General features: G+C 41.3%; 2 protein-coding genes across 2 annotated transcripts; both read right to left on the reverse strand.

The window, feature by feature from the left end:
- Positions 1 to 3,834: 3,834 nt before the first annotated feature.
- LOC139210141 (protein-serine O-palmitoleoyltransferase porcupine-like) lies at positions 3,835 to 8,874 on the reverse strand. Its single transcript, XM_070840124.1, has 14 exons — positions 8,739 to 8,874; positions 8,445 to 8,637; positions 8,303 to 8,346; positions 7,996 to 8,177; positions 7,749 to 7,879; positions 7,601 to 7,621; positions 7,396 to 7,410; positions 7,171 to 7,296; positions 6,980 to 7,080; positions 6,774 to 6,850; positions 6,600 to 6,663; positions 6,309 to 6,394; positions 4,420 to 4,530; positions 3,835 to 3,936 (listed from the first exon to the last, which is right to left on the reverse strand). The coding sequence occupies exons 1-14, from the start codon at positions 8,872 to 8,874 to the stop codon at positions 3,835 to 3,837; spliced, it is 1,389 nt and encodes a 462-aa protein (XP_070696225.1).
- Positions 8,875 to 12,099: 3,225 nt separating this feature from the next.
- On the reverse strand, positions 12,100 to 15,653 carry LOC139209314 (uncharacterized). Its single transcript, XM_070838964.1, has 4 exons — positions 15,438 to 15,653; positions 15,220 to 15,319; positions 13,379 to 13,526; positions 12,100 to 13,245 (listed from the first exon to the last, which is right to left on the reverse strand). The coding sequence occupies exons 1-4, from the start codon at positions 15,634 to 15,636 to the stop codon at positions 12,100 to 12,102; spliced, it is 1,593 nt and encodes a 530-aa protein (XP_070695065.1). The 5' UTR covers positions 15,637 to 15,653.
- Between the last annotated feature and the right edge of the window lie 9,711 nt (positions 15,654 to 25,364).

Genomic DNA, 25,364 nt, shown 5'->3' on the forward strand with positions numbered 1-25,364 from the left:
CACGGTGTGACGGCCCACCTTACTGATGGCAGCTACATGTATCCGGATCATGACCCGCTGCATTCACATGATTTATTGTTTGATCCAACACGATGAACAGGACACAGAGGAAATACAACCCACTACCACCAAAACCAGACATCAGCGTGTTTTTTTAGAGGACAGAAATGACATGTTTTAAACCACATTTTGCTACATTATGAGTGTGTTCACTTTACAGTCCCCCCACCAGCCTACACACAAGTACAGAGTAATGACAGTGGTACCACTAATGTTTGCACATTAGGACTGGTGCCTTTAGGGATATCAGCAATATTTCACCAGCTTGTGTCGAAGTCCACACAATGAATAATGCAAAGGATGGCAAATTTGAGCCTCGCTTATTGATCCCTGCTATTATCATCATCCACTCCTGCAGTGCTGACACTTCTGAGGAGTAATTACTGTATTCATACATAACAACATCTTCTTATTTTGGGTTTCTGAGGACAAAATCTTAATCCTCCACCCAGTGTGGCTGATTAACATGAAAGAAAGCTATCCCTGGCCCAGCAGACTGTTAAATAAAATACACCATCACGGCGCCGGTAACATGATGAAAATGCTTTCTTGTCATGGACAATAGGTGAACACACAGTTCCAGTGGCTTCACAATGGCAGTATTACAAGGTCAGCTCTGAGGTTTCGCCTGGCTCAGCAAAGACCTGCAGGGCTGTGGGGCATGCTGCTCAGCTGACGGGGCTCTTTGCTTGTTCATGGTGCTCTTTCTCGAAGGGGCCCCAGTGACAGAGCCATTCACAAGCACTGGCCATAAATGACCGAGTTGAACACCACATTAAGCACTGAATTCTCAGAAATCAGCACTGACTGGAGCACAGCCAAAATGCCAGGAACAAAAGGTAAGCAATGTGAAACAAAAATGTCCACAAAATGTATCTTTTTTTTAACTATAATTTATACCTGGATAACAAGGGAGCTGCATGTTCAATGACAAATATAGATTTGATTACAAATTTAAAATACAAATGTTGCAAAAGTGACTGACTTCTGCTTATTTCAGGTAATAAGTCGGACAAGAAGTCAACTACCAAGGTAGGAAAATCATTACAATACCATGATAAAATCCTAATTTTCCTCTCTGCAGTAATTTTCTGTTGCTTAACTGGATTTGTTTTTGGTTTCATTTCCCAGCAACCTCAGAGTCCTAAAGAGCAGCCGAAGAAAGGTGATCAGAAAGGAGATGATAGCAAGAAGCAAGGAGGTAAGCATTTATATGAATCTACATGTTGCCAGTATGTCATTGTGTGTGCCCAGACGTAAAGACAAAACAAACAAACAGTTTTGTGAGTTGATATTGAATTTCAGTACACCGGAAGAAATTCTCTATGTTTGGCACCCAGTGTGGTACTGTGGTGATGTGATTGCTGTGTCCCCAGTGAAGGTATCTGTCTGTGTTTCATCCCCTCGCAGGACAGCCGAAGGGAGAGAAGCAATAACTTCCAGGCATTCGTGAAGATGGCTTTGGAGACACTGCTGGGGTCCTGCCGTCGTAAACATGGGGGCCCCCGGGGCAAACAGGGCTGAGTGCACCTCGCACTTTCCCCCAGAGCCTGCAGACTGGGCTGTTGTGCGGCCAGTTCCAATACAGCATCTGCTCACCTCTCACAGAGGCAGAAAGTGAACCTGATCTCCATCCATCACCATCTGTTGTTCAGCCCCCGATCCTTCCCCTCCCTCTCCAACCTTTTTCTGTCCCTTTCCCCTCACTGTGCACTCTGGCTTATTGGATGCTCAGAAAAAGACTCCAGGTTTAACCGGACCATTGCTTTGAGCTAAAAATAAAAAGTTTGTCACCCCTTTTCCATCCTTCCCTGACTCACCCTTACACCGTGATAGACTGTCAAACAGTCTACACATTCTTCTTGTAAATAATCATTCAAATAAACAAGTTCTTACAGCAGTCAATGTGTATTTGAGTTCTATTTATCCCTGATATCATTACACTTGCTCATTTCTTGTTTGGATTTTCCCCCGACAATGAATTAAACAAAGACGACAAAGTTTCATGTAAAATTTTATAAAAATATCACAGGTGTCATCAGTGCCTTCACATTTACAGGGAGAAAAGTTAGCTGAAAGGAAATATCAGAATAATATTTAAAATACTGTACTTATTGGATTGATTGGTGTCAGGTCTGCAGAGACTGAGCACTTGTTCTCAAGCATAAACGAACATTCAGGCTTTAATCTAAAACACTACATTTTAGTCAACAAGCAAATCCTTTGACTTTCTAGGTTTAAGAAAGGTATAGACAAAGTGTGAACACAATCTGATACAGACGGCCATTTGATTCTCTCGCCAGGTGATCACCAATTACTTAAATACATCATTAAAAGCAGCAGTGTAATAAAAATCTGTACTTATTCTTGTAATAAATATTTAATATTTTGTTTTGTATAATTTCACTAGATATTAAACTGGAAGAGAAGTTTAAATGTTTTCCCCCTACAGTAATGTGTGAAATACCCTGATTCTATGCTTTTATTTTCAATTCTGATGAGTAAAATAGTGTTTAAAACGTTCACAAATACTAATACAACCTTCTCTAGGCAAAAGCAAAGAATACGATTTAAAGAAAGTTATCAAAATAACACAAAATACAAACACCATTGGAATATTTCACCACAACTGATCAATCACCTTTATCTAAAATTCACAAATGGGGACGTCATTATAATTGATGCCTCATAACCATAACCTGTGCTCTTTTCATTCAAGAGTAAACTCTTTGTTGTCTTACACATTAAGAAACATGCTCCATCAAAGGAGAGGTCTGGTGATATTCTGTATTTATCTTATTGCCAACAAATGCCACCAAAACCAAGCAATTAATTCATTCAACTAGGAGCTAGCATCTCTGTCGCCGAAGCCCGACATGGCTTATTCTTCTGTGTCATAGACCTCTATCGCTGTCCAAAATGTATCAGTGAGTCACACTGCTGCACGGAGTGACATGTTCATTCCTTACAATGAACGGGGGCACTGTAGTTTATTTTGAGTCAGTCCCACATACACCGTCCTGCTGCTGTATGTATTCACGAGAGCATGAAATGTGTATTAATCCGCTGCTGAAAATAGGTCCCAACAAATTTGCTATTTCCTCTTCTTTGAGAAGCGTTTGCTAAAAACTGCAGTGCCCAGCTGTTTTGGCAAATGATTCAGCCTTTTTAAAAACATAAGTACATTGAGTGGGTTTGGGGCTCCGAGCCATGGCACGGGATGGGGAAGTCAGAGAGTATTTGTTAAAAATTAGAAAACCGCAGATTATCACCAGTCTTATCCTTTAAGCCTAAAAATACAATTGTAAAACACTTGAGGTGAGGGGAAACCACATCTGGAGGACATCTGCTGCAGTCTACGCTGAAACCTAGATAATGGGCTCTATCATGTGTCCACAGAAAGGAGCAGCCGATCTCCACCATGTTGACAGGTATTGACTGCGACTCACAGTGAGACATCGGTAACTGCTGTCACAACATGAGGGCTCGACAACTGCGGCTCAGATAAAAAGGATGCGATAAGGAGTAAAGGAGGGAGGAGTGGGCTTTCATTTCATGGATATCAAAACTAGTCCCCAGCAGGTTAGAATAATAGATTACCCAGCCAACATGCGGCGCAACCTGAACACTGCGCGTTGGTTTATTGTTGTACACAGGTTGATTTGGTTCTCCTCGGTCTGATGCCGAATAAAGTCACAGTGCAGAAGTGGAGAACCAGCCTTACAAATCTCATTATTGCTTCCTTCGCTTTCTTTGTATCTCTGTCTCTTATTATTAGAGAATGAGGCGGTACAATATCCAACATCCAAATGTGAGCCAGTGGCTTGTCCAGCTCAGCTCTGACCACTTCTGAATGGTATGATGGGTTATGTCGTCCTGTAGGGGGCAGGACATACTATGTAAGATCAATGGGACAATGCGCACACACACACAAACCTTATTCATACCATTCATAAAAACATTTAGACAAAACAGTGGGATTAGTAATTCATTTGGTTTTACTTTCTGGACAGATGTAGAACTAGTATTAAACCACTTGTACACAAAAATAACTATATGACAGTAAACTTCTACTCTACTTTGAACTACAAATGCCACAGCTGAGGTTACATTCCTATGTGGCATTTCACATGTTCACATGTCACATGGTGAGGTGTACATTTTAGTAGCAAAGCACAGGGTGTAATTTCACATGGTCTATGCTGTGCACACAACATGTGTTGCATGTCTGTCCATCCCAGATTCAAGGATTGTAATGCCACTTGAGGTAAATTTGTATTTTGTGATGTGGGGCTACATAAATAAAATTGACTTCTATAAATATAGTCGCCTAAACTCTTAATCATGTTGTGACCTCACCTCATCCTCCTCCATGTAGTCCACACTGGAGTTGAACACAGAGCCAAGATACGTCAGGTGGAGTATTGCCAATGCGCTGAATGTGATGTTAATCATATACACCCATAGCGCCTGCAGAGGGAGAGACAAGGCATCGCATAAGAACAGGTACCTTAAATCAGTATTTCAGGCTCTTTTATCCAGTTCTTTTTCTTTGTCAAATGTGTTTCTCTTTGTTATCTTGAAAACCCATTCTCTCTGCATCTTACACAGTCTTATTGGAGCAAATTAGCTGAGGGTTTGATTGCTAAATAAATGTATGGGTGTCTGTAGACAGAGATAGATGCACATTTAGTAATGAATATTCAGTGTTATCGAGAAGTAGTACGTAATAAGGCTTAAAAGCACACTTTCAGGGGCTTTAACATATCATTGCCTAAGTTGTGATCAGCACTATGTTGCAGGCAATGCAGGCTTCCTCCTCTTGGCATAAATCATTATCCCCCCTCTCTGCTGTTCTTGATGTGTGTAACCAATATAACATAAGGGATTTTTGCTGGGCACCTTGCCAGTGAACTCCCAAAATATATCAACTGACAGCCCGAGGCTGACCACAGTGGCTGCTGTATTTTAACTGCTGCAGATGTGTTTTTTTCTGGCATTAAGGCCTGAAGTCCACAGTACTTTAGTAATACATTTGGTATATCTTTTTAGTGATTAGACTATTTCAGACAGAGTATGCAGACAGATACTGAGCCTGCTGAGTTTACTATTGTAGTATTGTTGCTATAGGGTAAATAAAAATAAATAAATAAATAAATAAATATATATAAAAAAGGGGTTTTGATTTTACAAATATGCAGAGTAAAAATAGAGAACACATTTTTTTCTGAATGCAAACCAGGCCAGAAGATCCACTACCTCGGCCCCCTTTGAGCACCTCCTGCTCTAAAAGGAAGTGCCAGCATTGCCAGTGTAATGGCCATTTGCACAGATACAATATTTGGAAGAAAACCAGAATATGCACAAAACATGTACAACATGCCTGTGGTTGGCATAGAGATTTCTGTTTGTGCAGCATGAAGCATTAGTTAAACACAAATTTTATGATCAAACAACAGAAAAAATAAAATTAAATCAACTATAGCTAAACAAAGAAATTAAGCATTTACAATATAAAAACAAATTAGCAATACACAACTGTAAAAACTGTAAATATCGGTTACATTTGGAGCTGCACTATCCATCCATCCATCCATCCATTCATTGTCTATACCGCTTATCCTTAAGGTTCATGGGGGGGCTGGAGCCAATCCCAGCTGACTTTGGGTGAGAGGCGGGGTACAATGTGGACTGGTCGCCAATCAATCACAGGGCCGACACATAGAGACAGACAACAATTCACACTCACTCACACCTACGGGCAATTTAGAGTCACCAATTAACCTGCAAGTCTTTGGACTGTGGGAGGAAGCCGGAGTACCTGGAGAAAACCCACACAAGCACGTGGAGAACATGCAAACTCCGCACAGAAAGACCCCAGGTTCAGAGTGCAAACCATCAGGTGAATTATTCCTAAAAGTCCTAGTTTGACATTTAGGGAAATGTACTTAAGCACTTTCTTACTGAGAATTAGATGAAAGATCAATGCAAGTCTCATGTCTGTGCTCTCAATATGAAGCATAAAAACTGCAGGGGGAAGTCAGGAAGTCACTGCACCCAGCCAAGAAAAAGTTCAGCACATAACCCCCTTGAAAAACAAGGGGGTCTGCGAAGCTAATGGTCTCCTGATTTTTCATTAACTATTACTTTAATATTCAGTCAAACCTGAAGAGTGCACTGCTAATCTTGAATGACTGATAATAAAACTCTCAAAAAAAACAGGAAAGGAAGAGAATGGTGCATATTACTTTTTTGTTCCTGTGAGTGCAGTTTGGCTGACATTTCTTTGACAGTACACAGGCATTGAAAATGGCTGCAAGCCTCTTCCGCAACACTGAAACACAAAAGAAGACCAAAGCATTAAAAAGAAGCCAGAGGAAGAGTTCATTTCCAACCATAAGAGGTAAATTACAAGCACTGCAGTGAACAGACACAGTGTGTAATAGTGAGTGCAATTAACCATCACTGCAAAACTAAGCACTTTCTCTAAATGGAAAGGTTCTAATGCGGAAAAGAGACAACATTAGACAGACTCTCACCGTGCTCAATGTACGTGATGAACCCAAGAGATATTAGTACTGCACCCAAATGAAAACTCAAACCCTGCCAGACACAAGAGTCAGAATCAAAACAGTCCACTTGTTGAACCAGACACACAACAGCACAGATTAGGAGCTATAATTGCCTTTGTAACACTCCCCCTTGATACTCACATGCAGAAGAGCGCTGGCAGTATATGTCACCATGACGGCGGAGAACGTCCCAAATTTGAGAGCACTCTTAAAAACATCTGTGAGATGAGAGCATCGGCTTGCTTGAGAGTGTTTAAAAGAGCCATCATCGTGTCGCTCATAATGAGAGCGAAGAGCTTAAACAGCTGCTGCCATCAAGCAATCACTGTTATAACGTTATAACTCACAGGTGTGCAGAAAGGAAGACATGGGCTGATTCCACGACGTTACCACCTCCACCATCGACCGGGGAAACTCGATGCTCAGTGGCTTGGACACGGTCATGTCCCTACAAAGCCAAATGTAAAAGGGAGAGGGTTTGTTTAAAAATATAGAGAAAAATGTTTTTTTATTTTAATGATGTGCACACAATTCTGACCATTTGAGGTTGTCTTTCTCCTCAGTGAAGCCTGCCCCAGCCAGAGTAGTGGTGGTCTCGCTCAAATAACCAACAAAATAATTGCTGAAGTGGAAAGACATTGTGTTCTCATACGCCAGCAACCACCTAATGCGATGAAAAAAAAGAGGAAACAGACATTACACTCCAATTTCGGGTTAAATCAAATGGATTAATGAATTAATGTCACAAAACTAATACACATACTTTGCCGGTGTCCCTCTGAGACGCAAGAGAATAAAGAGAGAAGGCGTAGCAGTTAGTGTTAATGACACATTACATTCGCATGAATGTTTTATTGTAAACAGAAAGAAAGCATGCATTAAAAGAATATTTAAAAAAAAAAAAAAGATGGAGGGCATGTCTGCAATTTTAAGTATGTTCAGAATCACTGAGGTGGACATTTAATTACCTGATCTTCCTTCTCTTTTTGCTGTAAACAAAACAGGTAATAGAAGAAGAAATAGACCATAAGCAATCCAAGTCAGAGAATAAACAGGGATTTTGATATATTTTGATATTTGATATTTTGTTTATGAGCATCTGTGTGTTCCTCTCACCTTCGTAGCAGCTTGTCTCCATAGACCGGTATGAAATAAGGGAAGAGGTAGGGTGCCACACAGTTAGAGATAACAAGGCAGACCTGGCTCTTCACCCAGCTAACAGACACCTTTAGAAGCCATGAAAGGCTCTGAGGAGAAGAAAGAACCAGAGATTTGAACAGTTAGCGGCTCAGGAAAAAATCTTTTGAATAATCCTCACCCCCCACCTTCTTCCATACTTTAGAGATACTGTCATCACACTTACCAGCTTACGTCCCTCTAAAGCTTCTTTGTAGCTGTTGAAGCTGATCCAGGGACCAAAGATGACTGTGCCCACAAAGTAAATATAACCCATGAACTCAATGGGTGAGGGTACACTGGCTACGACACCTCTGTCCAAATCAAAGGCCAGAGAGATGGCTTTCATGGCAACCACCATCTGTGAACCTGGACAGCAGCGGCAGCACTTAAATAGTCACTAGATACCAACACAAGGCCATTATCAATGCTGAATATAAAGGCAAGCCTAGAACATTCACATACAGAAATGTGTCAAATGCTGCCTGGCCTACCTCTCATCTTGTGCCAGTTGGTGGTGTCCATCATGTGCAGCTCTCTGATGAAATTGGATAAGAAAAGTTTCAGGTTTGATGTAGTTCTCGCCGCAAATTCAGCTTCACTGCACAACGCCGCCTATAAGAAGTGTTCCCTTACCCCAGCAGCAAGTAGATCATCACAGTGATGGAGAGGAAGGTGCCTCGAATGGTAGAGTGGCGGCACAGGAAGAGGAAGAGGTAGCAGAGAAGGCTGAGGAGGACCACCCAGATCATATGAAGCTCAAAGAACAGGTAGAGAGTGTAGAAGCCCCCGGCTACTGTGCCCAGGTGTTTCACGAAAGAGGGGAGGCCTGGCGTAGGAGGAAAGGGTTCAAAGGATAGTACAGGTGAAGATGATGCTTGGCGAGGGGATGAATAACACCGAGTGAGCACAAAATAACAGGACTCTCACCCAACATCCAGAGAAGCCGACACAGCAGGCAGATAACCAGCAGCTGCCATACCTGCTCCAGGCCCTGCTGAGCTGTAGGCAGCAGGCAGCCATGAGCAAGCTCCTGGAAAAACTTCTGGCGGCTGAATGCTCCCATCACTAGACTTGAAAAGCAGAAGGAAGCCAAACACCGCATTTAACAGCAGCAACAAATGATGACTCTGTATATAGATATGGCTATAATACACGAGTACACACACACCCTGTATGTGTACTGCACTCATGCGCACACATGCAGGCATGCACAGACTGCTCACTTAATCCCTCTGTCACTGTCAACAGAAAGACATCACCTCAAACTTCAAATCCCAGCATGCACTACAAATCTGTGCAAATCCATGGGATATCTGTCAAGAGTTTCAGTGATATTTTTTTCAGCACACTTTTGCTATCTAAATGTGCACTGATTCATTATAATTTTTTTTGTTTTTTTGTAAACAAATGCATCAAATTGGACCCATGGGAGTGATGATGAGGAGTCAGATTGCATGAGGAGCATATAGTACAATAAAGATGCTGAATCAGGCCTGTTTAACGCTGCGTTAGTCTCTACTGACGACTTATTAAGAGGCCAGTATGTAGAATAGTAGACACATGCAATTCTGCAAGGCATGCTGTCTCCGCAATGCAGTCGACCGAGGGGATGAGTTGACTCACAGCTGCCTTCCTACAACCGCTGCATCACCAGTACAGTGTGTTCAGCGCTGCGAGACTTGAAGCAAAGCATCTTCCATTTCTGCGGGAAACACCGCTAACCTTGCTTCACCTAGCCAGCACGGTCTACACTTTTACTGCCAATGTACTTAAGCGCTGATCCCCTGCCCCCACATCAGAAACAGCTAACCCGGACTGGCCCCGGGCATGTCAGTGTGTGTGTGTGTTTTTTTTTTAGAGGGAAACTTACCCTTTTAGAGCAGCAGCTGGAGGATCCTTCCCCGTGTTTCTCCCCAGCTGCCTTTCCGTCCCTTTACAGTCAGTTCAGCGTCTGTGCTGCCGCTGTGTTTTAAGCACGCTCGGTCCAGATGCTGCTTATCTGGATGACTCCCATTGTCACAGCATCAGCACCACTTGCCTGTCATGTATTCAGCCAGGCGGAGAAGCATCAACCAATCAGCTGCTTGGGCCCGGGCACGTCAGCCAATCACTGCTGTCGCTGGCCCGAACTGACAGCTGGAGCGGCCAATCAGAGTCATCGCCCACCATTACCGGTGCCCCCTGACCAATGGGACGTGTACAGCGTGCAGATGGAATACAGACGGGGACAGTGAACTCTCATCTGGCTCAGAGATGTGGCACAAGAGGCTCTGGAGGGATGATCAGTGGGTATGACTAATAAAATCAATACACCTGATCAGTAACCTAATTTTTCTTTGCAGGGGATTCGTTAGTCACACATTCAAATTTATATTCTTGTTACAGTGATACTGAAAGTTAAAAAATATGTCCTCTGCATGAAATTTAGAACTGCAGAAAAACACAAGCAAATAATGTGACTGTAGCAATAAGCCATCTTCTCTAAAGGGTTTAGAAGCTATAATTAATGTCCTAATGGTTAAACATTCATTTAGTAATGATTCATCATTCAATAATAAGCCATTAACTCAGAATATGTGGTTGGTTGCGTCTACCCCTCGTTGATAAAGGTTAATGGATCTTACTTTTTAATAATTAACCAATTCTGCAGTTAGAAATGTTAAAAAGTCATTATTATGAGTTTCACACTTTCTAGTAAGCCAATAGGTCTGCAATTATGAAGGTTTGAAAGGCATTAATAATCTAAAGGGACAAAAGTTCTCATTAACTTTTAATTCTGCACTTTTAGATGGAATTAATAAAAAGTAATTACATTTTTTTTTAACAATCAAGTCTGCAGTTGTAAATGAAAATAAAAACATGCCAGAGTCATCCCAAACTGGAAACTCAAAGTTCTTATTAAAGGCTTGTGCCTGATCTATTAAGCTTAGTAAATTATTTATCAACCATCAATAACGCTCAATCATCAAACAGCTGAAACTTTTATTAGAAAATGATACTGTTGCTTAAAAACACACACAAAGAAAACATTTCTTCACTTTATTCTAACACAATCGTGGCAGGCGCAACCAAATAAAGCTTTTACAAAACAGCCTGGTTGTAAGTAGGTTGCACTATTGACCTCTTTCAGTCTTACCTCTGAACCATGCTGCTGTAGCAGCTTGAATCCCCTTTGGGAACCACAAATATTGTGACAAGAAAGCCCAATGAATAAAGAGTGATGGCACCTTATTGGTATTTGTTCTGTGGTCGTTCTCCAGCGATGGGATTGTATCGCAGCTTACACAACAAGACGGACATTTTAATGCGATATGGCACACTGATAGATGGGCGGCCCGAGACAAACAAGCAGAGTTTTGGGCCAATTTAACCAACCCCTCCCATTGGGACAAATCTGAAAAATCACTTCTTGGCCTGTAAATCTTGAGCTTTTTGGGCACAGAAATGCCCCCATGGCATTTGCAATTCCATTTGGTTTAAAGGGAGTTTTAATGTCAGGATTTAGAGGCAAAAAAAACATTTGCATGAAAACATTTGTTATAAAATTGTCATCCATCGACTGTAGTGATAGAAAATGATATAAAATCATTTTAAAAACACGGATTACCAGTAAGCTTACAGCTGTTTTTAAACCTTCAGCTGCATCCTAAGATGCACACAGCAGCATAAATATGATGCAGTATGTTTGACTTGTCTCCCCTCACAGGGTCTCAGGGGTCAGTGTCAGCTACAGAGCAGCGGCCCTGCAGCAGGAATAGGACTAGTGTCTTATTCACAAGTCTCTGACAATTTTCTTTTCAGATATGTTCACTACTGATGATATCATTTGCATTTGCTCACAGACTAAACTGATTCTTCCCTCACAAACTACAAATGTAAACTACAGCCTGCAGTCCAAATGCCACCTGCAGGTCACAAACCCCTTAAACTTCACAACAGTATCATTTACCCAACATGAACAAACTTCACCTTGTCAGTGATTAAGAAATGACAGCACCCTAAATACAGAATGTTCACTAAATAAAAGTAACAGCATTACGAGTCCAGTCAGTTTCATTACAGGATATCAGAGTGCTAAACCAGATTAGCTTCATGATACAAGCCTTGGTATGAGTAGAAGTGAAATGTAAAACAGCAGCAGCTGGGGAAAACAGGCCTGTTCAGCAACTGAGGTTAAATTGTGGTGAAACAAAGTAAAGGAGTCATTCACATTTGCTTTTAAAAGATAAAAGCAAATGTTCATGTTCAACCCCCCCCCACCCCCACCCCCCATTAGTCACTGTTAAGATCAGAGCACAATCTCCAGGTCATAAGCAGTTCTTTCCATTCTGCTGTGCTCAACCCTTTGCTCATCTGGAGAAATCAGCGGCAGCTCGCATTGTTCCTCCTTCACAACAACTTTCTTGTTCTTCACATCTCTTGGTTTGCTTAGAATATATTCATAATTTCTTTTAACCTCTAGTAATGCTGAGGTGAGGCACTGAGGTGAAAACATCTGCTGTGAGGATGGGAGTTCTGGATGTTGGGGGAGATGGGGCTGAAGGAAGTTTGCAGGGTAGTCGGGCAGGGGCCGCTTAAGCTTAGATGAGCTACCTTGGTTTCTTGAGCACTTGGATAGTGGCAGGGACGGACATGCCACTGAGAAAGGTCTGATCAGCCTCGGCAAAGGGATTTTTGATGAGACTCTTGTGTGAAAGACTGGAGGTAGGAGCTTATGGCTCTCGGATACAGGTTCAGTGTTTGGGGGTGCAGGTGCACCAGTCTGTGCAGTAGTTGTCGGCAAAGGTGTTACAGTCATGGTGCTCTGAGCGTCATCCTCCAGGTCAGCAGTGTGGATTGGCTCAGGCTTGTCCAGCAGATCGTTTTCTGGCACCACCTTACTGCCTATAGTTTCTGGCTCAATGATTGAGGAATCCTGTTCAGATTCTATCACAGACTCGGTCTGTGGCAGGAATAATACGTGATTATGACGTTGACAGAAGAGTACGCCACACTTGGGGCACTTCCTGCCGTCTTTGACATGTAGCAGTTTATGACGTTTGAGGTTATGACTTGTAGTGAAAGATCGGTCGCAAATGTTGCACGGAAAGGAGAGCTCATGGACACACTGGTGCTCAGTGACATCTGCCTGATGCGAGAAGTGTTTGCCACAAGTTTCACAGAGAAAGGACCTTTCTTCTTCTTCATGCAGCTGTCTATGTTTTACAAGCTGTGATACAGTGGTGAAGTTCTGATTGCACAGCTCACACTGATACCCTCCAGCGGGTTTAAATACATGTTTTAGAAGCACGATGGGTATCCTATTGTCTACTTTTAGGAAGTCTGCCAAGGCTTTAGATACTGGTGGTGCCTTGTTTGGGCTTGACGTTGTTTGCAATTTTAATGTTTTGGTTTTAGTTTCAGTCTTTGTTCCTTTAGTCAATTTTCCTCTTTCCTACAAAACACACACAAGGAGAACAGTCAACTTTTATGTCTTATAAAACACAATGACATCAAATGAAATATAGTGATTTTATGTTTTCTAAAAATGTAAAATAAATGCAGACTTAACAAGTAGTGGCTTCTACCTCTGCAGTTGGAGTTGATGATATCTGTATGTCCTTCAGCAAAATCAAGGGCTGGAGGGCTACAGGAAAATCAACTCTGGGTGGATTTGCATGCTCTTCTGGTTCTGGCTTGGCTGTGCGACGGCGCTTTTTTCTATGACCAAAAAGCCTTTGAAAAAAAAAAGTGGAAACTATTTCAATTTATTTCATTTAGCTACTAGATACTGTAATGTAGTGGCCATATGTATGTAGGCCACATAAATGATGGAGAATCATGTTTCTTTATGACATATTATGTCCAACAACATAAAAACAGGAAGGCAACTAATGATTCTAGCTTTGTAAACCATCATAGATATCATTAGTGGATAGTAGTAGTGTAAATGTTTTTTTTTTTTTTTTTTTATTTGGTGAGGAGTGGGGGGTTATTTCATTGATGTGGTCAATATTTTACCCCCTGGACCATTTGCTAACTGTTTTACAGATCACCATCAGAATCCTGGAGACCCAAAGACAAACCCAGTACCGAGCAGAGGTCACCGCGGCCAGAGAGAGACTGTTTTAATTCTCCTATTATGTTCAGAATCAAAATAACGACAGAAAGAATAAAACAGAGTTGTTATATAGTTTTTAATGGTGTTTTCCCCCAATAGTGATTGACTGATATGTGCCCCTTGGTAAGAACTAAACTTAGGTAACACTGTCAATTACAGTAATTTTTTTGTAGGTTTAAATTTCTGGGTTCAATTTGACCCAAACATAAAAGATGTCTGTTTATTTCAATATAATAGCGGTAAGTGATAAGGGTCAACTGGTAAATGTAGTGGATAAAGATACTATGTCGCCACTAGTAGATGGACTGCCATTTTGAAGCCTCCAGTTTAGCATTTCGGACATTGCCTTTTTGGTTAAAAAGGCTGTCACTATCTTGATTTTGGAGCCAGAAGTGATGCATGAGTTTTCCTCCCACCTCTGATTGGTTAGGCTAAGGCATGGCCCGTGTCTGATTGGCTAGTCACAAGTTGGTTTCGCCCTAATGCATACCCTGTCTTATCAGCTGTTTTATTCCAAACAGGACCATAATCTATAAAATGAATGACTGAGCAACTAAGCTAATTTGGAAAGCGTTAACTGAGGTAATAAATCAAAGGAAAAGTAGTCATTTGGAGCCAGTGGAGTCGCCCCCTGTTGGCCATTACAAATAATGCAGGTTTAGGGCACTTCTGCATTAGCTTCTCTTTTCAGACCCAGAAGCCATGTCTACTTCTTTAGCACAGTTTATGATATAAAACTGTCTGCATCTAGAGGCCACTGAGGCTAACAACTAAGCTAACTGGTGAGAGGGTAAAGTTAATGCAGGAGCTATGGAGCCATTGACAATATCAACATTTTCCTCAGACATAAAATAACTGAGAAAAACTATACAACTACAATATATTAGCTCACCATCTATTGAATATTTAACTTTAAATTCCAATTCTGAAAACATGAACATGTCGGAGCTTTCAGAAGATTTTCACCTCCTATGTTGTGGATACCGCAAGACTGCAGCTTTCAGCAGGACTCATATCGTGAACACGATACACACATATATACTTCTAATAAATAAACTTTTCATATACTTCTAAACATTGTGTTGACATCGCGTAATTCCCAGTCAACTTCCGCCATTTTCCCTGCAGAAAAGTACTAATGTTTTGCTAGCTAGCTAACGCTAACCCCAATTTATGGAGTTATCACTATGAGAAACACAAAGTGGCATTTTACAGTAACCACTATGCCCTCGCAGATTACATATTAACTCCCTAACTTAACCAGGTTATAGAATATGTAGCTAACAGCACTAGTTTTTCATTTCTTACCCTTTCACTCTTTTCTTGGGACTCGGGCTCTGTTTCGTGCTTGTAACGTTAAACACAGAGGGCACAAAGTCGGGACTGTCGTGGTCCATGGACGCTTCCCCTACAAAACATTAACAAAAACACCACTTTCAGAGTTATAGTCAACTCACGTTACACCTCAACCAATAACCCAGCTGGTCATTATGGTGGGTAGTAAAATAAAACCACAGTTATCTTACCGGATATAAAATGAGCGCTACAAACCCGAGCGTTTCCTCTCAGCTCCTCGGTGCTGCCGTTTACTTGTCGGATTGCTCGAAGCCATAACCGTCTCCTGTTGGCCTGAAACGGCCGATAATCTGACGGTATTCTGTAAAATTTGAGTTTGCTGCTGGAGGAATGCCGATTTTTACAGCCAGAGACGCAGCAGGCCGACATTTTACTTAAAAACAGTTTGCTGTAAGTGTTAGCTCCGGCTGAGGAAGTTATCGGCAGAAACAACAGTCAACTTCCGTTGCCAAGACGCGCGCGCATCCTCGTGAGGCTGGTTCATGCGGTTGTGTGAATGCAGGCCGGTTTATTTATAATTAATAACGCCAAACGACCGCTAAACAGAGGTAATTAACAGTCATTTTGTTGCATCTAAGTGTTCAGATAAAACAACGTCAATCTTCGCTGTTGTTGTTAAAACAGTGAAGAGGAGAGTGTCGTTGTGCCTATGTCTGCTCAGGCACAGTGAAAACCACCACACGGTGCACTGAGGACCCCTGCTGGCCGGTGTTACACCGAATTCTGTCATCCATTATATTCTGTGGCCTGAATAACTGCTTTATCACACTTTATCAAAGGAGGAAATTAGTCCACAGATACAGGCTCACAAATACAGAAAGACCAATGTTAGCTGTGACATTGTGACACACTTTTCATGCAGTTATGAAAATGTGTGACTCAATCTATTATAAAGTCACAAATTTTGGTTAACAGCTATCAAAAAGTGTGACCCAGTCTAAATCAGACTAAATCACAATACATAAACGTAGCTGATATTCCTACTGGACTCACTGAATTATATATAGTTTATGATACATATGTTATATAATGTATTTTCTATGTTGTCAAAATTACAACGATGTCAAAGGGTGGAGAATATCAAATATTTGATTAGTTCCTGCATTACTTACACACAATAACCCATGCCTCACTGTGGTGCATTAAAAGTGTGTCGCAGGGCAATGATGACAACACCTGAACAAATCAGCATGCTTTTACATGAAATTTGCAGACAAAAAGTGTTTCGCAGGACATCAGACGACAAACTTTACTTTAAATTACAATTTCCATTTTCTCAGAAGTGGCCTAATACAATATTTTCAGTTATAATAGAGAACTGCAGTGTGTTTGCGTGTGTGTGCATCTTCTGAAATCTTCCGAAATTAGCACTAGATCAAAGTGTATTTCATAAGCACTCAAGAAGTGGAATGTCCTTGGTCTTCTCAACAAAGGCTTTACTGACATTATGTCCAATAATGGGTGCAGCAAATGTAGTGCATCTTCACAATTATAGTCAAGAGCACTTTGAGACATGAAGAATTTTAACATTAAAGGCTCTCCTCTTCAGAACCATACCTAAAAAAACATTCTCAGTACTACTGCAGTGACCTCTGTTTTGTGTGACCATTAACGAACCAGACAGAGGTGGCAGTGATTAGGACAGAAGCTCATACTGTGTGAGGTACACGACTGAGGCTCTCCACATAGGCTTGTAATGCCCTATTATAACTTAATATTACCTGTATTTGTCCTGTATTGTCATGTGTTTGTGTAGCCCATAATGCCCTGGCTGGTGCTTTATCTCTGTCCAAATACCTGCCAGGAAACTCGTACATGTTTTCTGTCTTTACACTCCCACATGTTATATTACCCTTACTGTTCTGTCTGTATATTCATCAGTGTCAGCCCAGCTATGACTCAGACACACATCAGAAACTCAGAAAACCATCAGAAGTTCCTTTGAGTTTAACACTGTTATGCTCATACAGTTACTTTCTGAAGTAAAACCTTTTTCAGAAACATCAAAGATGCTCCCTTCTTGGTTATTGTTGGTACACATTGGCCCTCTAATACTGGCATTAGCACGTTTTGAGATTTCTCCCTCTTTCCATTCCATGGTAACACTTTACAGTCAGGTAAAAATAATCCCGAGTAGTTACAAATTAATTAATGATAATTTTCTACGACTCTGTTTAGATTATCAGGATTTCGTTGACAGTGAAGCACACATGGTACGTTTGGCTATCTAATGCATTATAATAGTGGTGTGTCACAGCAGGAAAATATCAAAATTAATTATGTTTACTGAGGCGCTTTGATAGACCGGAGTCATCATTAATGTTATTGACACCTTTACTTTTACTGCCATGGCAAGTCAGAATGTCTGCTGTGAAAAAGCCCAGTGGTATTATATGGTACCATCTCAGCTCTCCAGTTACCACCATCAGTTGTTAGATTGATTTTTTTGCGTGGCATCTCCCAAAACAATGCAGCACATTTAGAAGATTGATCATTTAATTTATCCTTAGATCAAAGAAACCAATAATTATGATAATTAGTACTTAACAAAAATACTAAAACCAAAAGTGTGTTAGTCCATTTTTTGATACTTTCTGACTTCCCCAGCTTATCAGTGGCTCTCAGCCCCAAGCCCATTTGACATTAAAAATCTTTAAAAGTGGCCTACAGATACACACTTTAATTTCTTCTTCTTCTTCTTTTAAAAAAAATTGCCTAGTAATTTCTTAAAATAGCTAGGCACTTTAGTTTTTAGCAAAAGCTGCTTAAATAAGAGTAAATAGCGTATTTGTTGGGGACTGTTTTCATGTGCGATTCACTTTGAGGAGGATTTAGGGCAGCAGGACAGTGTATGTAGGATTGACTCAAAATAACCTGCACTGCCCTCATTCATGACCATGATTGGGCATATTACCTGCTGCTATGGTGTGGCTCACTGATGTGTTTAATAGATTTTGGAGGTTAGAGGTTCTGAGGGTTAAGATTTATCATTCTTTGGCTACACAGATAAATTCCTTGTCAGTTTTCCTCTTTTCACTGGATTTGCTGACAATAAAAAAAATGTAGAATATCATACCTTTGAGTCTCTGTCATTACTCCACCAACAGATGTCACTGTTGTTCATTGAGGGGAAATTGTATCCTCGTTTGTTTTCAGGATTTCAAAATAGCAGTAAATCATCATTAGCACCTGACAACATTGAAAATAAACTCTTGTAATTCATTCCAAAACTATATATTATTATATTATTTGACTTTACAGACTGCAGGAACTGATTAATTCCTCCTACTTACTCTGCCTCTTTGAGTGCTTCTGTCTTATCTCCCTACAGAGCACAAACCTGAATTTATAGCTGTGATAAGCAGTGACCCAGGTGGTCACAGGGACAGCGCTGTTGTGAATGAATACTACATTGACTTTCCACAGAGGGCATACTCATATTCTGGTAGGAAAATCAATCTAGAAAGCTGCACCTGAGAATTAAATCAAAATTGTTTGATTTCCTCTTGCACCTCCACTGAGAGGAACTGGCTCCTGTGTCTAGTTACTGAACAGACTGTGCTCTGCACCACAAACAAACATGAATGCAACAGTAGCTGACACCTGTGAGGACGTTGTCAGGATTACAGGGATTTTCTCAAGCTCCACATCAGGGCGCAGTTTAATCGCTCATCAAGTGTGATTCTCAATATCTACAAGCTTATGACCTGAAAAGAAATACATTGGCATCGCCACTGTGTCCATTCCCTCCCTCCTTCCCCTCTTCTCCCTCAAGGTGACTCCTCCATCTGCACCCTCCCTGGTCTTGCCAAACCCACCCTCCCTCTGCAGTAACCATGGTAGAGTTACTGGGATCTGATTCCTCTCTTCTTTTTTGTGAGCTGTCGCTGTCTCACCTGTTTCATTAGTTATCCTGGAGCTATGCACATCAATCAAAGCTCTGTGTTGCTGCTTTGTTCCTCGTGTGTGTGTTTGGGTGAGAGAGGTCACCGAAGTCTGCTATTTCTATCACTGCGTTTGGTGAAAATGAGAGAAACGGTTTATTGTTTACATATTTCTGTAGCCTACCAACACACTGGTATTACTTTAATTGTATATAGTTTTTCTTCTTGAACATATTTTTTAATCTTGTGTGTGTATTCTGTTTAGCTACTGTTTATTTATCTCCTTTCTTTTTCTATTGATCTATTTATCTATCTTTATTCTTTTTAATCCTGAAGCTTCAGGCATTGAAGGCAAAGGGGCAAATCAAGAATTTCATTTTGCAGTGAAAGTTGCTTCTATCTGCACATATGATAATAAAACGACTGAATTGAATTGAATCGAATCGAATTTATTCCATTCATATTTTCATCTCTTAGGGATGAGGTGTGTCTTCGCACTGGCTTCATTTCACTGCACAGCATCCCCATTTTAATTACCCTCTTCTTCACCCCTCCATGAGTCGCTGTAAGTGGAGGGAAAGAGGAGGGGGGGAGGAAAATAAAGGGGAGATTGAGGAGTGAATATAAAAAAATTCTAAGAAGGGCGAGGTGGACTGTGAGCGAATAGGTGGCCTGCTTTGGGCGAGGAAAGGAGCTAGAAGAGGCAGTGAAGGGGAGATGCACTGTTTTTATCCACAAGTGGGCCAATAATACAGTCCATATTTTTAACTGCTACAATACAGGCCCACAGTGCCATTTTTAAAATGTGCTTTTCTAACCTTTTCTTTCACCAATAAAAATAACCAGCATTCACTCTGGCTTAAAGCATTCCTGACCCATGTATGCTCATCGCTTGCCATGTTTCACACTTACCCAGTAGGTTATGGGCGTGTTGCTACCTGGTGCCTTTACACTGATACTGACAACCTTCTCTGTTTACCCGACAGCACAGCAACCCACGGGCTGAGCCTCTTCACTGGGGAGTGTTGAGGCTGTCGCTCCTGCCATCACTCAGTTGTCTGGTGAAGAGTTGAGCCACTACAACGCAATTACACATTCATTTCACCCGCAGAGCAAGCCAGCCAGCAAGGCTCCCCTCCCCCTCATGCTCCCCACCCCCCTCCATGCTTTTCTTCACGCTCCTTTTACCCTCCCTTCATATTTCTGCAACACCTGCCCTCACTCACCATCTCCATCTCTACCTGATACGGCTCAAATTCCTTTCATACACCTTTAACCTCCCCCCCACCTCCATTTCCCATTTTACCCCTCTTTCACACTGTCCTTCATATCAGCAGTGGGTTCAGAGAAATACACAAAGGAAGGAGGCAGAGCTGGAGCGAGAGTGGGGAGGAGGTGGAGGCCAGAGGGGTGAAGATGAGAGATGTGGTAAAGGGAGAAAAACAGCATGAAAACGTGTGAAATGGGAGGGGAGGACAGAGTAAGAGTGGAGTACGAGGGTGGCAGGGTTTTCTGGATGGAGAATAGTGGGGGTGAGTGGAAAGACTGGCTAATGACATATTGATTTGGCTGAGCCTGGGGCATATAAGTAGGAGTGTGTGGGAGGAGGAGAACCACAGCTTGCAGATGTCTTAAAACACCTGGGTGGGATAAGTTTTGTTTATTGTATATTTAGATGGAAGGAGAGAGGAACATGCTATATTATCTGAGCCAGGCTTACGCAACTTTACACAAAAACACCATTTATATTTCAATATTACATTGCAGTGTTTGCATCTGAAGAGCAATTTGGAGTAAATTTTAATAGATTTTTATGTTACAAAAATAATAGCTCAGCTGTCAGACAGAGCTAGACCAGAATACTATCGGTGCTTCTGGCTATAAAAGCAGGCATTAACAGCGGACGGTCATTGGGGATCACATTAGATGAGATCACTCAGGGCGGAGAGAGAGGGATGGGGTGGAATTAAAGGGATTTTGTACGTTCTCTCTTCATAATGCATCAAGGTGTGCACTTGTGTGTACGTGTCCACGCACGAGTTGCTGTAGGCAAGTGGGTGAAAGATGTTGTTATTGATCATTAAATACATTGCTGGGTGAATGGCACAGACTTTATTGATCAGTGAGGATGAAGCATCATGGTGGGAAAACTCTGTGGGAATAATCTGGAATCTCTCAGCTGGAGTCGTCGCAGGCGGCAGGTGTAAATTATAAAAATCTGATATAGTATATTAATTAAGACATTATTTTAGCTCTCACTGAGTCTATATTAATCCATTATTCTACCCGGCTGATGCTGCAGTGCCATCCACTTCCTGTGTTGCTTTAATGTGACACCAGGTTACTGTCCGTGCTGTTATATATGAATTTGTGTATATCGTGTGCAGGCTGAGATGGGTTGGAGCTTGCTGTCATCCATGCATTGGTGATAAAGATTCCATATTGTGATCTCTGTATTAGCACTCAAATTAATTAGACCACTCTCACTAAGCCTTCCTCCTCCTCTATGGTACCATGGAAATCACCTTTCCCTTTGGAAAATTCAAATAAACGCCCACTGCACTTGTTTTGTGCTTTACTCAAATCCCTTTGTTTCTCAGCCTGCGGCTTAACTCACATCCTCTCCTCCGCCCCAACTTTCTCTCATACTCTCTTCACCCTCACATCACCCCTTCTGTGTCCAGTCTCTCCCATTTTTTCATTTTGCTTAATCCCTTGCCTCCGCCCCTCCTGTACCCCTAACACCCTCATTACTTCCCTCAGCTCCTCTTTCTGCCCCATCCCTGCTCTGTACTTAGTCTGTTGTGACACAATAGCAGAGCGAGTTGAGAATTGGGAGTAGATTGTATAGAGTTGTGAGGAGTGAACATTTGTGAACAGTGATGGGTTGACATGAGGGAATACCGCACCTCCCGTCCCCGCCCCATCTCCCCGACTACCATGAAAAGCCATTAATTTGTGTAAGAGGACTTACATGTCCCACTTGCCAGTCAGCCTCTTAAGATAGACAGATAATTCAGTTCTTTATACTACTCAACAACACTCCAGTGTATCTGCCTGTCTCTGTCTCACTTCTCTCCCCTTTCATAAGAAAATATCTTTGTTACTTACATGGTGTTACAACAACTTTTTTTGGCTGCAGCTTTCTCAAAATCTTCACTGGATGATTTCCTCTTTTTTGCATTAGTTAGTTAAGCTTGATTTGTTGCAGGAGAGCCCTGAGAATAAAAGATCAAAACAAGATGACTCAGTCGCACATAACTATCATCCCACCCACACAGACACGCTAATTAAAACAATCACAAATATTATCAAAAATGTCAGTGAGTAGAACTGTAAAATCCCTCAGAGGAACGTCTTTGACTTAAATTAGTTTTTTTTTGTTCATTCCAGTAATAAGGTGTATGATGTAGTGCTGGCAACCAGTTCAGAGTTGTTACAAGGCGCTTTTAATGCTAAGCTCTTCTGTGATCTGGCATCACTTTGAGTCCACCTACGATGTTAAAAATCTTGGCAACTTAGACAGCAATGCATTATAGTTATAGATATAGCTATACAAAGCTAGTGTGATAGCTATCTTGTGTAATGAATCAAGCGGCACTGTGGTAAATAGTGCGTAGTGGATTAAGGGTAGTGGCAGCGGCATGAGCAACCCCACAATCCTGTGTAGACAGCATTGAGAACTATATAATATTTCCTCTGCTTTGAAGGGAGAAACAAGCTTTTTCCACCATAAGAATCCAATTCAATTTTTCAGTTTCCAAGTGAAATGTTTAACATGGGTTTTTGTGGGACAATCTGCTATCTAATCCAATTTCCAACAATGCTCAATATCAGATTCCTATTGAGGGGATGAACTGAGTAGGAAGGTTAATAGGAATAGGAATAATTTCAATTTATAAAGGAAGACTGGAGGTCAAACAGACTGTAATATAGAGAGAGGGCCTGTTTTTAGGTACAGCAGATGTTATACAACATTGTATCATCAATATAAATATGGACATTGCAGTTCTCAGTTGGAAAATACACATTATGGTCAGATAGATTAAATAGCAGGGTGTCTAATATTGATCCTTGTGGGACACCTTTATCAGCCATTTTGGTGTCTTGATTTGAAGACAACGGCCACAACAGATCTCTGCCAGAGAGTTATGATTTGAACCAGCCACACATCCACCTGATTTCAATGTTATTAGCCTACTGAATAGACGCAATCATCACACACCTGTCCCAAATACATGGGCTAGTAATGGACTCCTAATAGGTTCAGGTGGTTGTTAACACCCATTCATTTCAGTGAGCTGATGTTGATGAAGCCCAGTTCACCTGCAGGCCTGTTATCAGACACCTGCAGTCATGTGACTTTCATTTCTTTTTGCATAAACAAAATATGGCTGCCAATGCCATATACATTGAAATGCAGTATTTTAAGATAACATTATTATTATTTCCATTTTATTCAGTCTTCATTTAGTTATTCTATGTGATGTTTTGTTTGTCAACTATTATGGAAATTCTCTCAGGTCTGTCTATCATTACTATAGTATTTGCTATGGACATTTGACCCAGTATCACGTCAAAATTTGATCTATAGATTTGTGAATGTGGTCACAAATTTTCCATTTTTCCTAGGACAGGGTTAAATGTATTTCAAATCTTTCATGCCTGAGTCCTGTTTGTTTTTCTCTTTTCTTTAAGTGAGTTAACAATGTCATCCACAACAACCAAATTAAAAACAAGAGATAACTTCTTTTGCTAGAATGAATCACTTGGCAGCACAGTGTCTGCCCTCATGTATTCTCTTGATGTACATCAGTGTTGATTCCTGTCTTGAGTCTATTTTCCTCACCTAGTTAATTAACAGCAGCATGCTTCTGCTGACCAAGTTTCCTCCACTCAACTACGATTAGACACAGTTAGCGATTGCTCCATCATAGAGCCTCCTCTCCTCTAAGTCCACACATTGGCTTCCCCTGACCTCTATTCTTTCATTTACCACAGCCCATCTAAGTCCCCATCTCATGCCATTTCAGTACCGCTTTGAGGGATCTGACCCTCACCATTTCCTCTGTGAAATAGTTTTAACACACACAGTGACTTTTCTAGAATGTGAATGAAGCTGCTGCGAGGGGTCATTTTCCATTACCTGTCAGTCATAACCCTTACTATGCTATGGCAATCATGTCACATGAATACACACACACGCACACACACACACACACACGCACATACACGTTCAAACACAAACACAAATACGGCTCTTGCAGCAGCGTATAATGTACAGGCAATCTTTTCCTCAGAGCAGTAAATAAATAATGAGAACACTGTTAAAATTCTGCCAGTAGTCCACCGCTCTGCTCAGTCCTCTGCCGCCCTGCTCTGCCTCTCTCTAAAAGAAAAGGAAGGCCTTGCTGGAAAGAAAGAGGCTGGTTTTTCTTTTTCCTTTTCTTTTTACATATTTGTATTGTTTTTGCTTTCATCTTCAACCCTGTTCACCCCTCTCTCCATCTTCTTCACGTCTCCTTTTCCCTTTTAACGCCCCTTGAAAAACTTCTCTGCTGAGTCTCTGTCAAATATCGCTCTTACTACCTCTACTTTTACTCATGTATGCATAATATTTTCCATTAACATTTTTATGAGACAGAAGCTCACAACTCTTCCCTCTCATACAGAACTTGCAGAACGTGGGATGCTGAATGCCTTTCAGCTTTTCCTCTGCATTTGTGCTCATTAATCATGTAGAGTTGAGATCTGTGGAGGTGTACTAATGTCAGACCAAAGGTAGAGCTCAGTGGAGAAAATGAAGGGCGGCATACTCCAGACTACCTGCCCTTTGTCCAGTTATGGATGAAAAACGTGCAAGACTCAGTGGCGGATAATATGAGATGACAAGTGCTGGTGTTAAAGCTGAAAACATATCATGACATGAGCTGTACAAGGTGGACCTGTCTGTTTAAATGTGATTATCTCTACTTTTCACTGTCTTATGGAAACGGGCAGTTGATATTTCAGAGGGTTTTTCGCATAACACGCTGACCTTTTGTGTTGAGATGAAGATCTAAAGCAGACAGATTGGGGCTGAGTGATGCAGGACAGCAACACGTAGCAAGACAAGTTGCCAGTCAGTGTGTGCTCGTTTGTGTGAGTAAGTGTTAACTATGTGGGGTGCATTCAGTATTAGTGGCTCTGCAGCATTCTGAGATGGGCTAAAAT

The sequence above is a fragment of the Pempheris klunzingeri genome, chromosome 11 (assembly GCF_042242105.1).
Source record: "Pempheris klunzingeri isolate RE-2024b chromosome 11, fPemKlu1.hap1, whole genome shotgun sequence".
NCBI classification, from domain to species: Eukaryota; Metazoa; Chordata; class Actinopteri; order Acropomatiformes; family Pempheridae; genus Pempheris; species Pempheris klunzingeri.

Coding starts and splice junctions, on each gene's coding strand:
- LOC139210141 (XM_070840124.1), bottom strand. CDS start 8,874: ATGGGAGCATTCAGCCGCCAGAAGTTTTTCCAGGAGCTTGCTCATGGC. Junction 7,880..7,995: donor CTTTAGAGGGACGTAAGCTG/GTAAGTGTGATG, acceptor TCTTCTCCTCAG/AGCCTTTCATGGCTTCTAAA. Junction 6,851..6,979: donor GTCTTCCTTTCTGCACACCT/GTGAGTTATAAC, acceptor CTCATCTCACAG/ATGTTTTTAAGAGTGCTCTC.
- LOC139209314 (XM_070838964.1), bottom strand. CDS start 15,636: ATGTCGGCCTGCTGCGTCTCTGGCTGTAAAAATCGGCATTCCTCCAGC. Junction 13,527..15,219: donor CCCAAGAAAAGAGTGAAAGG/GTAAGAAATGAA, acceptor TTTTTTTCAAAG/GCTTTTTGGTCATAGAAAAA. Junction 13,246..13,378: donor CATCAACTCCAACTGCAGAG/GTAGAAGCCACT, acceptor TGTGTTTTGTAG/GAAAGAGGAAAATTGACTAA.